We start from the raw sequence: 14,355 nt of genomic DNA, 5'->3' as shown, positions 1-14,355 counted from the left end.
ATTGAAACAGACTCTTTCACTCCGTTTTTAAACATAACTTGGAATGTATTAAGCTCAAGGGATAAAGTGTATCAGCATAGAAATAATAGGAATTTCATGATTTAAATTTGCAGAATAATTAATCATTTTAAAAATAAAATATGAAGTGCTACCTTTTTTGTCAGGCTCTATATTTTCACCTGTTGTGTTATTTATATTTTTTATTGCACAGTATAATATGTTAAAATAGCGTTACCAATGACATTTTGCATAAAAACGTCCCACTTTAATTTTATACATACATTCCACATTGAACGAGAATATGAACCAGATCAATTGCTGGTTCATCCCATTGCAATTGTTTTGCATGTAAATTGAGCAAATCATTGTTTGCTGAAACGGAACTATTATTTCAGTAAAAAATACAACAGATATACTAAAAAATAAATTAATCATGAGTGCATTTAAACGATGTTTTCGCTTTCATAAATTTAAAAAGAATTAAATTTGCGTGGAATCCGACAAAAATCCGATTGTATACGAAAAAAACGAGCAAGATTGACGAAAAATCAAAATATTTTGATTTCCATCAGTTTGCCTCGTCATTCTTGCAAATATTGTTATTACACATGAGACAGCACAACTTTCGTACTTCAACGCTTTTTCTCAGTTGTGACAAACATTGCGAGTAATTAATTATCAAAAATGAGAAAATCGTTTGAGAAAACGAAGTGAAAAAGTTACATAAACGTGCCGCAAGTATTATGTGTAAAGCGGGCATTATATATCATATTTATTTATTCCATATTCCACATATTTATCAATTTAAGGTTGTCTTATATGGCGTTTAGATTGGCCGAAAATGACTCATTTCGAATGAGCCATTTGAAAGTGTTTAAATTCGTTGTAATTCATTTGTTCTCATTTCAAACAACTGATTTTTCAACTTGTCTGTTATTTTGATTTTTAGCCTGTGTCAAAAAAACGTTGCATGGAGGTTAAATATACCTTCAAACCTTACAATAGCTGTGTTTCAGCAAACATGATCCGCTCAATTTTACATGCAAAACAAAAACAATGGGGTGAACCAGCAATTGATCTGGTTCACTTTCTGGTTCAATGTGGAATGTATGTAAAAGATAAAAGTGGAACGTATTTTAATGCAAATGAGGTTGGCAATGCGATGCAACGGTGTAGTAAAATTATAAACAAATCTACATTTATATTTATTTATTATTGATTTTATTTATTTATTATTTATTTTATGTACTTATTTATTTTATATGTCATTATTATTTATTTCTTTGTTTGAAGTAATGTTTTAATTATTACTATTACTATAAATTAAAATTATTAAAATTAATTAAAATTATTACTTTAATTATTTACGTTTTATTATTATTAAAAAAGTGTTGTTTGATAATTTATGAAAATCAATTAATTTGAAATGAATATATAAACATTAAGTTGAATACATTTATTTAATTAAAACAGAACAATACATAAGGAAACAGGCTCTCCAACATACACGTTTATAAAAAAAACCATTGAAAACTGCTTGCAAGTTTAAGCTATATTCATGCTTCCTTTTGAAATAAGCCTAATTGCTAAGGTGAGGTGCATTTATTTTAACATGTGTGCTGTCAATCACGAATGGAAATTTTGCAATTGATATAAGCTAAACACTAGTTCTTTCAATTATTCTCCATACAGAAGCTCTTGGTATGCCAAAACAAATACCAAATTCGCAAAAAGTATTCATATTTGCCATATACCACAAAAATATATAAAATTCTTTCATTGCTCTCGTCCGATTGTGATCATCACGGTTGTTTTGTATTCGCTGATTGGAATTTATTAACAAATCTATTAAAATATGAAACATAATTAATATATAACCATTGTATTTTTTATGCGCAAATACCAATCAAATAATCTTTAACGGAAAAATTATTGATCGTTTCCACAAAACTTCCACTATATCCATGCTGATGCACTTCATCCCTTGAGCTTAATACACTTGAACTAGTATTTAAAAATGGAATGGAAGAGTCAGTTTCGCTCGATAATTCTAATAAAATCTGCAATTTCCATTTATTTACTATAGAATTAAATTTAAGTTTTTAAGTAAAAACTAAATAAAAACTTACATTTCATACTTCAGAGATTTCAACAGATTTTATTTATTTTCCAAGTTTTAGATTTTTTGTATTCAAAATTTTCTCACTTTTTTTTTTAGCGCCAAAATTATTCACATAAATCAAAAAATTTTGTACACAAACCCAACTGGCATATTTCATGCGTTGCCAATTATTTTCAAACGTGATCCGTATCGTTTCAGCAAAGATGATTCAGATCATTGAGCGGATCAGGTTTGCTGAAATGCAGCTAATATAAATTAAAAATATAATTTTAACTTTGATTAATTACTTTTTGGAAAGTAGAAGTTCTAAAAAGAGGTGCATCGTTTTCAAGCAAATGCAACCAGCATACATTTGTTTACATTTTTTTGTAAATATGCCAAAAACGGCTTTCTCAAACTGTTAAAATGTCATGAAAAGCTTTTATGAAGGATATGTTCAATGTATTCCTTTGCATTTGGAATATATTTGGAATGCATTCGAACCTCGTTGGAATACACTCGCGCTTGAAATTGCAAGAATGAGCCATTTGCTTCTCATTTTCGATTTTTGAGCAAAATGAGCCATTTGAGGCCAGTGTAAATGCCATTTTACAAACCAATAGACAAGCAACAAAAACGGTTTTAAATGTTGCTTATTTTGAATGATAAATATCCTAAACCTTGTTATCTGTACCGGATGTCCTTTTTAAAGGACATTGTTGATCATTTAAGTATTTAAAGGAAAATTCCATTATGTTTTTAAATGCTTTTATAAGATAAAATTGTATTATTGATTATAAACTCAAGGCACCGTATCTAATTATGATAATAAAAATATATTTGTAAAGACAATTGAAGGAAAAATCCGAAGTGCAGGGACTTCGGACCTGTATCCTTTTAATAATATGTTGTTTGTAACAGACAACATATTATTTCAATTTTAATAATAAAATTAGTTAAGTTAGATTATTCTTATTATTATAAGAATTAGATTATTAACGGATTATAAAATAGGCTGTGTTGCTTACTGGCATTTTTTCTCTAAAACTTATCGAAATTGTAGTAATTTGCTTCTAAAAGGGGCAAATTCTAACATTTATTGCTGAACAACACTGCTTTGCCGAATTTAATTTTAAATTTTGCAGAGCAAAAGTTAAATTTTTGGTACTTGCAGCCCAAAAAAATTATTTACAAATAATTAAATATAAGAAATAATTCTAAGACCACTGATGATGAGTATTTGGCAATACTCAAAACACCTATATGGTCAGCAAAAAAATAATTATTGAAATGAAATAACATAAAAAAGAATTTTTGTTGTTATAGATCACCACCTTTCGAAACTTCTCCATAAAATTTAAATTATAATAGACTAAACTAGACATTAGCCACAGTCACACAAGATTTTTGCTAAATCCTCAATTTTTAAAATAATACTTCCTTTCAACATAAATATCTCGTCTAGTCTAGGCAAAGTTACAATCAATATGTCAATCTTGCATGACATTTTAAAAAGTTGCAATTTTTCTACAGCTGATTTTGATTACCCAGTAAATATGTTAACATTTTGAAAAATTTATGTATAAACTAAAGTAAATAATTTAACAAATTTATAATTGAAAAAGATGTTGATAAGTAGAGGTCAAGAAGGAGTTAAGCTGCTTACCACATACTTTTCTACTCTTTGTAAAACTGTTTCAACATATAGAACAAATCCGGTTTTTTTAAATGATGAAATTTTAAATGAAATACCGTCTATCAACCCGTTTTTTCTAGCACATAATATTGGTAATAATAACAGCTATTATTTCTTACTATTTTGAATACTATTTTGTTTATATAATGTTAGGATCGTCTCATCGTAAGTGGCAAACTATATTAGAAAAATATCCAGAACTAAAATCAGCAAAAAGAAAAGATGTAATCAATTCTGCAAATGCACTTAAAGCGCATAATTATACAATAGCTGACATTTTAGCTAAACCAATGATTTTACATTATAATGCAACTACCATAGAAAATCGTTATAGCGTTCTAACTGAATGCGGCTTTAGCTCAATAAACATATCAATATTATCAAAATATGTAACAATTATGAACAAAAGGCTGTCGGTATTAAAAATGTATAATTATATACCTCAGAATATATCAATGCTAACACAGTTAAAACATCAATTTGCTAGTATGGATTTACAAACTCCAAAGAACTTAAAAAGTGATGATACTGTCGAGCTTAAGGTTTTACGGCAAAATATTTTAAATTGTTATTTAAGACAACGTTTAGGTATGAACGAGAAAGATCTCGAAAAACACTGGACGACTTATTCTCGTGTACGGCATAAAAGTTTTCAATCAGTACAAAAAGTTGTAGATTTTTTGGAAAACGATCTTCTTTTTCCAAGGGAACGTATTATAAAAAATGGTTATTTGTTGTATGCTGAGCCAGAAAATATAAAACGCATAATTACAGAAATAAAAACGATAGATGGAATAGATATTCGAGAAATTGTTTATCGACGACCAAAAATACTAATGTCTACGTGTGACGCCTTGTTGACAAGCATGGAACATGTTAAAAAATTTGGTATTAAAGAGAATGCAATTTTACGTTGCTTAGAATTGTTAACATTAAGTCCAGACACTATTTTGGGAAGATTGCGGGACTTACATGAAATTGATGAGTTTAAGGTTTTGGCCACTAATCCTCGTGTTTTACGTTTAGTTCATTATCAAAATAAAGCAAGATTACGTTTGGAATATCTCGAACATTTGAAAGTGCGTTGTGCATCTTTGCATATATTGTCTTGTGGTTCAGATGCATTCGTTAAGTATGGGTTTTATTGGCATATTAGTAAACATATTTTAATAAATGCTTTATATTTATGTAAAGATTTGCCAGAGAAGGTTCTGATCGGACTAAAGGTCGTGATATTATAATTTTTCTTTCAAACATTTTAAAAAAAGATGGAAATACTTTACGCAATTTACTGTCAAGACATCCAAATTGGTGTCATATTCCAGTTATACATATTCAACGCACATACGAATGTTTAACAAAAAAGAAATTCTCTAATGAACAGATATACAAAAATGTTCATTTACTATTTTATCCAATGTAAGTATGATCCTTAAATATTTATCACAAATATTAATTTATTTTATTAAAGTCAATTAATCGAGGAAAAATTAAGTCAGTTAAAATGCCCCCAATTTCTTGCCGAGATGCATTTAAATATATTGGATATAGACAAGTGCAAATTACTTAGTTTAGTACTATACTTTATTGAGTGTGAATTTCATTTTACGGGAGATGGTATATGGACTGAAACTCAAATTCATCAAGTGGAAAATTTCAACAACTTATTGCCTGATTTCCCAGAAGGTCAAAAGGTTTATAAGTTTGGCGCGAAACCAACAAGTAAATAATAGCTGTATTTATATAAAATTTGAAATTTAACATTAAAAAAATTTTACAATAAATTGAAATAAAAAAATTTTAGATTTGATAGTTTTAGGTATTTCATATTTTGTCATTCGATTTGTGTTGCACTGTTATAGCAGAATGCTTAATCGAACAGTTTTTTAATTTTTCCAATATTTCATTATAAGCGGGGGAAATGGGCTTTTGGATTACTTCATGATAAGTGTACTTTTCATCTTCGTTTAGCTAAAAATAGAAAAAACTTAAAAAACCCTATGCGTATATGAGTATTTTGACTTACGTTTAAACTATATGACATATCAGAATCAAAGCCTCTTAAATCTCCACAAACTACAAACGGTATAATTTCTCGATTTACAACGGATTCAGTAGCGTTTAACAAATCTTGAATATCGTCTGTCATTGAATTTATCATTTGTGGTACGTATCCCTTTGGACAATGATAATTTTGGCAAACTACGAAAGCTTCAATACTAGAATTTCTAGAGCTTGCCGGTTTTGCAATAGATACCTTTTCGAAAAATATACGTAACTGAGAGTATAACAAACTCGTATCTTTTCCGCGGAATATCTTTGCTACAAAAACCCCACCAGGCATTAAAATATGTGTTGTTATGCTCAGTGCTGCTAATAAGAGCTGACTTTGTATATATTCATCTATGTCATGAAGTCCTGTTACATCAGGTGCACCATCGCAAATTACTAACTCAGCTTTCTGTTCTGAGCCACCGAAATGATCAATTATAGCATACGCTGTACTAAGTTTTGTAATGTCACCCTGCAATTGTGTGACGCCCGCTAAAGGTGCCATTGCTTGCAAGTCAACAGCTATTATTTTAACATTTTTTTCATCGGTGCGATTTTCATAAAGGCGTTTGGACAAAACTTGAGACCATGAACCAGGTGCAGCACAAAGATCGACCGCGCGAGTAACATCTGTATGATTATAATATATCATTTAGATATTTGTTAAAAACTTGCTATAGGAATTAGAATATAAAATTTACGGCAGTATATACCTTTTAATATATTAAACTTCTCATCAATTTGTAACAATTTAAAAGCACTTCTCGCTCGCCAGCCTTCTTCCTTAGCTAAACGATAATATATATCTCTTTTATCCTTAGATGTTTTGCCCATTATTTGTAGAATAAAGTATTTTCGCTATAGACTTCTGCTTAAACAAAATAAAATAAAATGTGTTGGTAACTTTTCAACAGGGTTGCATGTCTGAATATCTAATAATGCCATGCAAAGAATACCGTATTATTTTATTCAATTATAATGTGCACATTTCTCATAATATATGTTAAGTAAATAAACCCAACAAAATCAAATTTTTTGCAACACTGTTAAAAACATATGTTTAAATTGAACAGATATGAATGAACAATATTAAGGCAATTATATTTCAGAAAATAATTTGTAGCGTCGAATAAAGATGGATTCACAGAAAGTATCATTTGGTTTTGCTAAAACAGATAAAAAGTCAAATTTGTTGAGAAATAATAAAATTAAAAGTACATCTCATAATATCGAATTAATAAAATGTTTAGAGGGAAAACAAATAAAACTAATTAAGTGAGTATATAAAAAATATGATTGCAAATTTTTAACTACTGAATTAACATAATATATACATTTCAATTTTTTTTTATAGTGAAAAAGTGGATAATTTGCCTTTGGTAATTCCAATAAAGGAATGTCAAAAAACGAGCAATGCATTAGCAAGTTTATTAAAGCGGCGTGCTGTTCTTTTGGACGAAGATGAACCTAATGTAAAACAAAGTAAAGACGATGTTAAGGAAATCATGTCGGGTGTAACGGAATTTACCACGGAAGAAAATTTGGATAAGAGAGCTGCCAGAGAGTTACTCTCTGAATCAAAATCGAAATTTAATGTACAAGAAAATAAAAATATATTACAAATCATAACAGCAAATGATTTGCCTTTAGATGGTGCTAAAGAATCGACGATTGAAGATTACGAGTCCGTGCCAGTTCAACAATTTGGGTTTGCGTTGCTTCGTGGAATGGGATGGAAAGATCCTCCTAAAAAAGATGATAATAAACCCGCAGATGACACACCATTTGTTCGACCAAAAGGTATGGGCTTAGGCGCTGATAAAGCATTGAAAGTGAAGCCATTATTAGTAGAGCCTGAGAAAAATGAAATTCTTGTCATTAAGAAACAGGCATATGTCAGAATATTAGGTGGTAAATATAAAGATATGTACGGTCAAATCGAAGGTTTTGATGATCACGCTGGAAGAGTAATTGTAAAACTAGCAATTGGTGGAACGAAGGAAGCTTTTAATGAATTTTTATGTCAACCTGTATCTAAAAAGGAGTACGCTGAATACGGGAAGTGCATAAGTATGTTTAGAAATTTTTATTATTTGAATGTTGTAAGTGAAATTTTATATCATTGCAGATACTGCTAAATATGAAAGATATAAAACGTTAGAAAGTGAACAAGAACAGTTAGAGTTAAAAAAAAAAACGCAAGATGATGATGTAAATTATAAAACAAAATTAAATAATATATACAAAAAAATAGATGCAAAAGAACATAAAAAAGAATATAATGACGACAGAGAGGTAATGAAAAGCTACAAAACTGAACGGCATAGCGGTCATATAGATAATAAAATGCATCATAAACCGTCATCATCAAAAAAAAGTTGTACTTACGAAGAGTCAATGCATAGTAAGAATACACACAGTTTTGAAAAAAATCGTAGAGAATATAAGCAGAGATATAAATCGCGATCGCCAAAAAGAAATACTCATTACTATGATATAAGTAACAGTAACCAAGAGATTCGATGTAACGAACATAAAATGAGTTCTGATACTTCACCTGAACGAAGCAGGTATAATAAAAAATGTAAACAAAAGAAAAATAAAGCTAAATCAAAAAGTAGAAAACGTGATAGATATAGCTCCTCGACAACGACTGACTCAGGCAACGAACGCTCCAAAAAGTTTCATAAAAAATCGAAAAAAAGCAAAAAAGAACGACATTCAAGATCACGGTCAAGGTGCAGATCATAACTTAAGTGATATGTTTTTATTCTAAACGTCTTTGTCTCTAATAAAAGGTTTACAACAAAAATAAATGGTCCTATCTTTATTAGATATTTTGTTTCAGTAATATTTACTTTGCTCAAATATTGGTGAGAAAATTAACATTAAGGGAAATCTTGAATTCAACTCAAACAATCTACTAAGAAAAATTATCAATTCTATTTTTCATCTTGCGGTAATTTTAATTATCGTTCAGCGAACTCAAAACTTATTTTTATAAATACGAAAACTAAAATTTGAGCAGTAAAAAATAATAATATATTTTTAAAGCGACATAATTATTTATTAGAATATTTCATACAATTTGCTGGTAAACGCTTTTATAAATTAAGTAAATTTTTTACGATAATATAATTTGAAAATGTTTTGAAGATCTTTATACTTACAATAGTAATATATCTACCAAAAAAATGCATTTATTATTTTTTATTAACGCAATTTAATTCTGTTCAATCATTTTAAGATTTGTAGGCATAATATAATGACACACATGGTATGATATTATGACAGATGCTTTATATGTTTAGAATCTTATGCTAAGCATATTCTTAATCCAAGTTTAAATAAATCACACATATATACTACTTAATTAAATTTTAACATAAACAATAAATTTGTGACTAATATGAGATTAGTTTATTATAATTATCAACTTAGTTTGCTGAAATAATTACATTCAGCACTATATAAGATTCTTTAATGGCATATGTCTTAAGACTATTTTAATATATTGGTAATAAATCAATATATAAATTTATATCAGATTTACGTGATTAAATTAATTTAATGAGACTTTGGTCAATGTTAGATTTCATAAATAAAATATGTGCATAACTTATCTTTTAAGTATTTAAATATATATGTAGTATAAAGAATAAAATAAATACGAAATTGATGACTTAACTGTAGTAATGAGTTTTTCTTATTTTTTTTAAATATATTAATGCTTATTCATTTTTCATAACTTTATCAGAAATTTGTTGTATCTTTGTAGAAACCACGTCCCCAAATTTCTCTTTCACATTGTTAAAAACTGCTTTCTCACGTATACCGGGATACAAAGTTAATATGAGCACTAAAGTGTATACTAACAACAAGTTATTGATAACTGCACCAATCCAAGCCAATGCAAGCAAAGCAATGCTCAAAATAATTGCATACTATAAAGCAATATAAATTTAAATTACATATAATCACATAAAACTTATTCTATACACTTACTGCAGTTGATCTACGTTCTTTTGCAATAAAAAGAAATTCATAGCAATTCTGAATAGACATCTTAATGGAACATATTTCATTGCATGCGCGTTCGAATCGAGCTTCTTGTTTACCATCCCAGTTATCGGGAGAAAACAAAAATTTCGAAATAAATGGATAGAACGAATCAAAACCGAAAGTTAAAAGACCTGGAAAGTATTTCTATTTGATATAAGAGTTTGAAAGTACGTAAAAACACTAACCCAATAGTGCTAGCATGGTTACAATTGATAAATCCAAGAACCACAAAGTGATGAATAAAATGCTTACGGCGCCGAAAATTGTAGCCGGATAAAATGTCTTCTCCCAAGTCAAAATGCTGTCTAAAATAACAATTATATTACGCCATGGCTCCAAATCGTGTTTGAGTTTATTAAAAGCGCGCTTCTATAAATGTAACATATAAAATTGTATTATTTAGTATATAAAAATATGTAGTCCTGATTTTTTATACTTGTTCAACTTGTGACATTTTCTTTTTATCCTTGATGAAACGTTAGAATATTTAAAATTCAAATTGAAAAATTCTCAGCCTATGCACTTTTCGCAAATACACATTAAAGATTGTGCAGATATCAATTTAATGCATACAATTATCGATATTTTATTCCAGGATAAGAAATAAAACAGGGTGTATCGTATTTGAACAGCCCAATGAGTTTAAATTACACGGTGGGGAAGATAATTAAATTATCGTGTTTATGATAAGCTGAAATATTCATATAGTTTTTTTTTAATTTTGTAATAAACATTGTAATAAAAACTAAAAAATTGTTGGTTTAAGTTAATGTATGATATTTGGCCGAGCAAATTGTTAAAAAAAAATAAAATTATCTAGTTACCACTTAAGTTGATTCTCTCCATACACAAATGTGGTAGTTAATAAAAACGTTTGCTGTATAACATAATAAACAGAGCGATTTTTTTGTGGAACAATAAACACTATGTTTACTCGAGTCTTAAAATCACTTTTAAAAGTGATTTTATAATTAGTTTTTAAAGCGTTTACGCACAAGAAATAGAAGAACTTTTATGGTAGTTGTCAATCAGTCAGCTATTGAGCGTGTAATGGAAATGTTATTTATTATTTATTAACTATACACAAAATTTTAAACCATTAAACACTGTGAACACTGAACACTGCTCTGAATTGACTTCTGACCTGCTTTGCACTGCACTATGTGTGTTCGATTTTGCTTAGTCTATTATTAAACACTTAGACAGATTTATTTCAATGACTTCGTTGCTGATTTTTACCGCCAATACTTTTATTTAAACAACTACGAAAATGCAAGCCAAGTACGTCGAAAGAGCGCTGTCCAAAAAACTCTCAAGCGTCGTTTTGTGTTTTTCTCCTTTTTTGTTATGCTGCCACAGTGTTTTATGTTTTAATCGTTTTATGTAATGCTACCACAGTGTTTTACATTTTAGTCGTTTTATGTCATGCTGCCACAGTACCCTCCTCCTAGCGTTGAAGTTCGGATGACGGTACGCTACGATTGTCGAGAAATTGCTGCAGCTACTCGCGATAGTCGCACAGCTTCGTTGGAAAACACACTGATCGGCCAGAACGTGTAACCTTTGAAAAGTCAGCTGGTGGTTTAGGAACCTTCTTATCGTATACTTCTTCCTTCTCAAGATTGTCTACGGAGGGTAGCGAAAGCTGCTTGCTGATGTCTTCATTGCTGGTGAGGTAAGCTGGTTTCAATCTGTCTACTGCGACGGTGCACCTGCTCCCTCTCTTGTTAATCATGAATTTTTTTCCCTTTGTTGCAGTACTTAAAAAGGTCCTTCATATGGCTGTTCTAGTGGAGCTTTTACTCGAGCGATCTTTTTACTCGATCGACAAATTTACTGGTTTGTAAGTCGCTGGAAACATAGACTGGATGATGTCCATGCCTGCTACCGTTGATTGTCTTCAGCTGAGCCAATGTTTTACGTAGTGTTGAAACGAAATCGGTTTCACCTGGTTTTTGGCATTTTTGTGACAATAGTTGTCCTTGTACATGTAGAGGATTTCCGTATAGTATTTAAGCAGAACTGACACCAAGATCTTCCTTTGGGGTAGTTCTCAACCCCAGCAGTACCAATGGGAGTGCACGCGTCCAGTCGTTAGTGTTGTGGCAACGCAAAGCTGCTATTAACGTCCTATGCATACTTGCCACCATTCCATTCGCTTGGGGGTGGTATGCTGTCTTGTGGATGTGTTTGATACACAGTAGTCTGGATAGTTCGCGGAAGATTGTTGACTTTGTAATGAACCTACTTTTTCCTAGCCGGGGTAGTTCTCAGCCTAGTCCAAGGTCTTACAAGAAAATTTCTATTCGCGGGGACCCAGCGTTCAACTAATGTCGTTTCTACCGTTGAAGTAAGATGTCGTAACAAAGTAATTATTTTCGAATTCAAGTTTTTTTCTTTATTAAACAATTGGTAATATATGTATAACAATCAATGTATTTTAAATAAAAAAAAAAAACAATTTATCAAATAATATCTTTACAATTACTCGTAAATAATAATAATCAAATAATATTTAACTGATTTCAATTTTATTGAACAATTTGTAATATATGTATAACCATAAATGTATTTTAAATATAAAAAAAAACAATTTATCAAATAATGTCTTTACAATTACTCATAGTTAATAATAAGCAAATAATATTTCACTGATTTCAATTTTTTTTACAAAAAAATAATATTAATTAATCATATTTTAAGTTTAACGTTTTATAAATGCATTTTTTTGTGTTCACTTAAATACAACAAAATTTATAAAAAAAAAAACTCATAAAATGTTTTTAAATAAAAATATAAGGGAAGAAGAATTTCTATTAAGCGTAGTCGTGTGAAGATTACTTTGATATTTCACTTAGAATTTTATGTAATATTTTTACATTCCTTAAATGTGGATTAAGTAATTAAATTTTTAATGTTACACTTTATAATTAATTAAGATTATGTTTGCATATTACAGAATACATTTTTTTCACAAATATCTTGTTTTCAGTTTAATTTCGATTTTTATACATATTATTTGTTGACTTCTGTATTTTATACATATATAAGCCTTACCCTCTCTGGTACATCAGGGCAGCTTACAATATCCAGCGTTGATTATCAGGAATCGCCAATTCAACTTAAACTTTGCCACGTATCGGAGACAAAGAGACACCAAAGCCGCGCCACGTCTTTTGCTTGTGGTGTCAACACGTTTATACGTTCGAACGAGCACCAGTACAAAATCTTTTAGTTGACCACTGTTAAAGCCGTCAACTACTTCTTTTATACTGTGGCTATTAACACTATTATCCCGAGATGCAAAAGTTGGCTAAGAAAATAGCACCAAAGTAAATTTTTTATTAATAAAATCAAAGTTTTATTTGATACTTTACAATTTTAATTTTACAAAACAAAATAACTAAAATTTAGTCGTCACAACTTGAACTGACGTCCTAAGTCGGAGGTGATGGTGTGAGGCACACCATAATGCGCTACCCAACCTTCGATTAAGGCGCCGGCAATGACTTCGCTAGTTATATCTGATACAGGCACCACCACGGGCAACCGTGAGAAACGGTCGATGTAAATCAAACAGTATCGTTTACACTGCGACAGTGGAAGTAGTCCGATCATGTCTATGTGTACATGCTGGAAACGTTCGTCTACACCTGCGAAACTACCTATAGGTGACTTGGTGTGACGGTGAACTTTAGATAATTGGCATGAAATACAGTTCTTAACAAACTTAGCTACGTCCTTTGCTAAACCTGGCCAGACAAAACCTGCTTGAATCAGTTTACGTGTCGCTCTTACGCCTGCGTGTGCTAAATTGTGTAGTTTTGTCATTACTAACTTACGGCAACTGGCTGGAACGAACGATCAAACATTACCTTTGGATATGTCGCAAAATACTTCGGTTTTGTATTGTATAGCTTCAAAGAAGTGTCGGGTTGATGTTCCAGTAGCGTGCGCAGCTCGTCATCTGAACCTTGTGCTTTTGCTATCACGTCCACCTTCGCTGCCTCAAATTCGATTTGTGCAATACGCGAAAGCGTGTCGGCCACGCAATTGTCTGCACCAGCAATTTGGCGGATATCAGTAAAGAACTGACTTATGAATTCTAATGATAAATTCACGTCCTTCGAGTACATACTTGAAATGCTGTATAGCTTGGGCGATGGCTGTCAGTTCTCTGTCGTAAGTGCTGTATTTTAACTGTGCTGTGTTTAACGCCTTCGAATAGAATGCTAAAGGTTGAATCTTGCCCTCTACAATCTGCTGCACGACGGCACCGACTGCCGTATCGGAAGAATCAGTGGTCAGCGTTAATTGTGAATCCGACGCCATAAAGTTGAGTATCGTAGCATGCGCTAAATCTGCTTTGTAAGTCTCGAATACGGCAATGTCTTCTGGCTTCCAGATAATTTTTCTATTGTCGTTTTTGCGATTTCCAGGAGTA

General features: G+C 30.6%; 4 protein-coding genes across 4 annotated transcripts; 2 read left to right on the top strand and 2 right to left on the bottom strand.

The window, feature by feature from the left end:
* The first annotated feature begins 3,641 nt into the window (after nt 1-3,641).
* On the top strand, nt 3,642-5,584 carry LOC119678069 (transcription termination factor 5, mitochondrial). The gene is made up of 4 exons (XM_038089720.1): nt 3,642-3,889; nt 3,951-4,929; nt 4,992-5,216; nt 5,269-5,584. Exons 1-4 carry the CDS (start codon nt 3,727-3,729, stop codon nt 5,525-5,527), a joined length of 1,626 nt encoding a protein of 541 aa, XP_037945648.1. The 5' UTR covers nt 3,642-3,726; the 3' UTR covers nt 5,528-5,584.
* Nucleotides 5,541-6,785, bottom strand: LOC119678071 (putative tRNA (cytidine(32)/guanosine(34)-2'-O)-methyltransferase 1). Its single transcript, XM_038089722.1, has 3 exons — nt 6,563-6,785; nt 5,824-6,479; nt 5,541-5,768 (listed from the first exon to the last, which is right to left on the bottom strand). Exons 1-3 carry the CDS (start codon nt 6,681-6,683, stop codon nt 5,622-5,624), a joined length of 924 nt encoding a protein of 307 aa, XP_037945650.1. The 5' UTR covers nt 6,684-6,785; the 3' UTR covers nt 5,541-5,621.
* A 96-nt stretch (nt 6,786-6,881) lies between these two features.
* LOC119678070 (G-patch domain and KOW motifs-containing protein) lies at nt 6,882-8,684 on the top strand. The gene is made up of 3 exons (XM_038089721.1): nt 6,882-7,124; nt 7,204-7,919; nt 7,978-8,684. Exons 1-3 carry the CDS (start codon nt 6,985-6,987, stop codon nt 8,598-8,600), a joined length of 1,479 nt encoding a protein of 492 aa, XP_037945649.1. The 5' UTR covers nt 6,882-6,984; the 3' UTR covers nt 8,601-8,684.
* A 312-nt stretch (nt 8,685-8,996) lies between these two features.
* On the bottom strand, nt 8,997-10,589 carry LOC119680273 (ADP-ribosylation factor-like protein 6-interacting protein 1). The gene is made up of 4 exons (XM_038093009.1): nt 10,348-10,589; nt 10,097-10,280; nt 9,855-10,042; nt 8,997-9,793 (listed from the first exon to the last, which is right to left on the bottom strand). The coding sequence occupies exons 1-4, from the start codon at nt 10,363-10,365 to the stop codon at nt 9,581-9,583; spliced, it is 603 nt and encodes a 200-aa protein (XP_037948937.1). The 5' UTR covers nt 10,366-10,589; the 3' UTR covers nt 8,997-9,580.
* Nucleotides 10,590-14,355: the final 3,766 nt, after the last annotated feature.

Source organism: Teleopsis dalmanni, chromosome 2 (assembly GCF_002237135.1).
Source record: "Teleopsis dalmanni isolate 2A chromosome 2, ASM223713v2, whole genome shotgun sequence".
In the NCBI taxonomy this organism is placed as follows: Eukaryota; Metazoa; Arthropoda; class Insecta; order Diptera; family Diopsidae; genus Teleopsis; species Teleopsis dalmanni.
The sequence above is the reverse complement of the archived record's forward strand: the minus strand, read 5'-3'. Positions and strand labels throughout refer to the sequence as shown.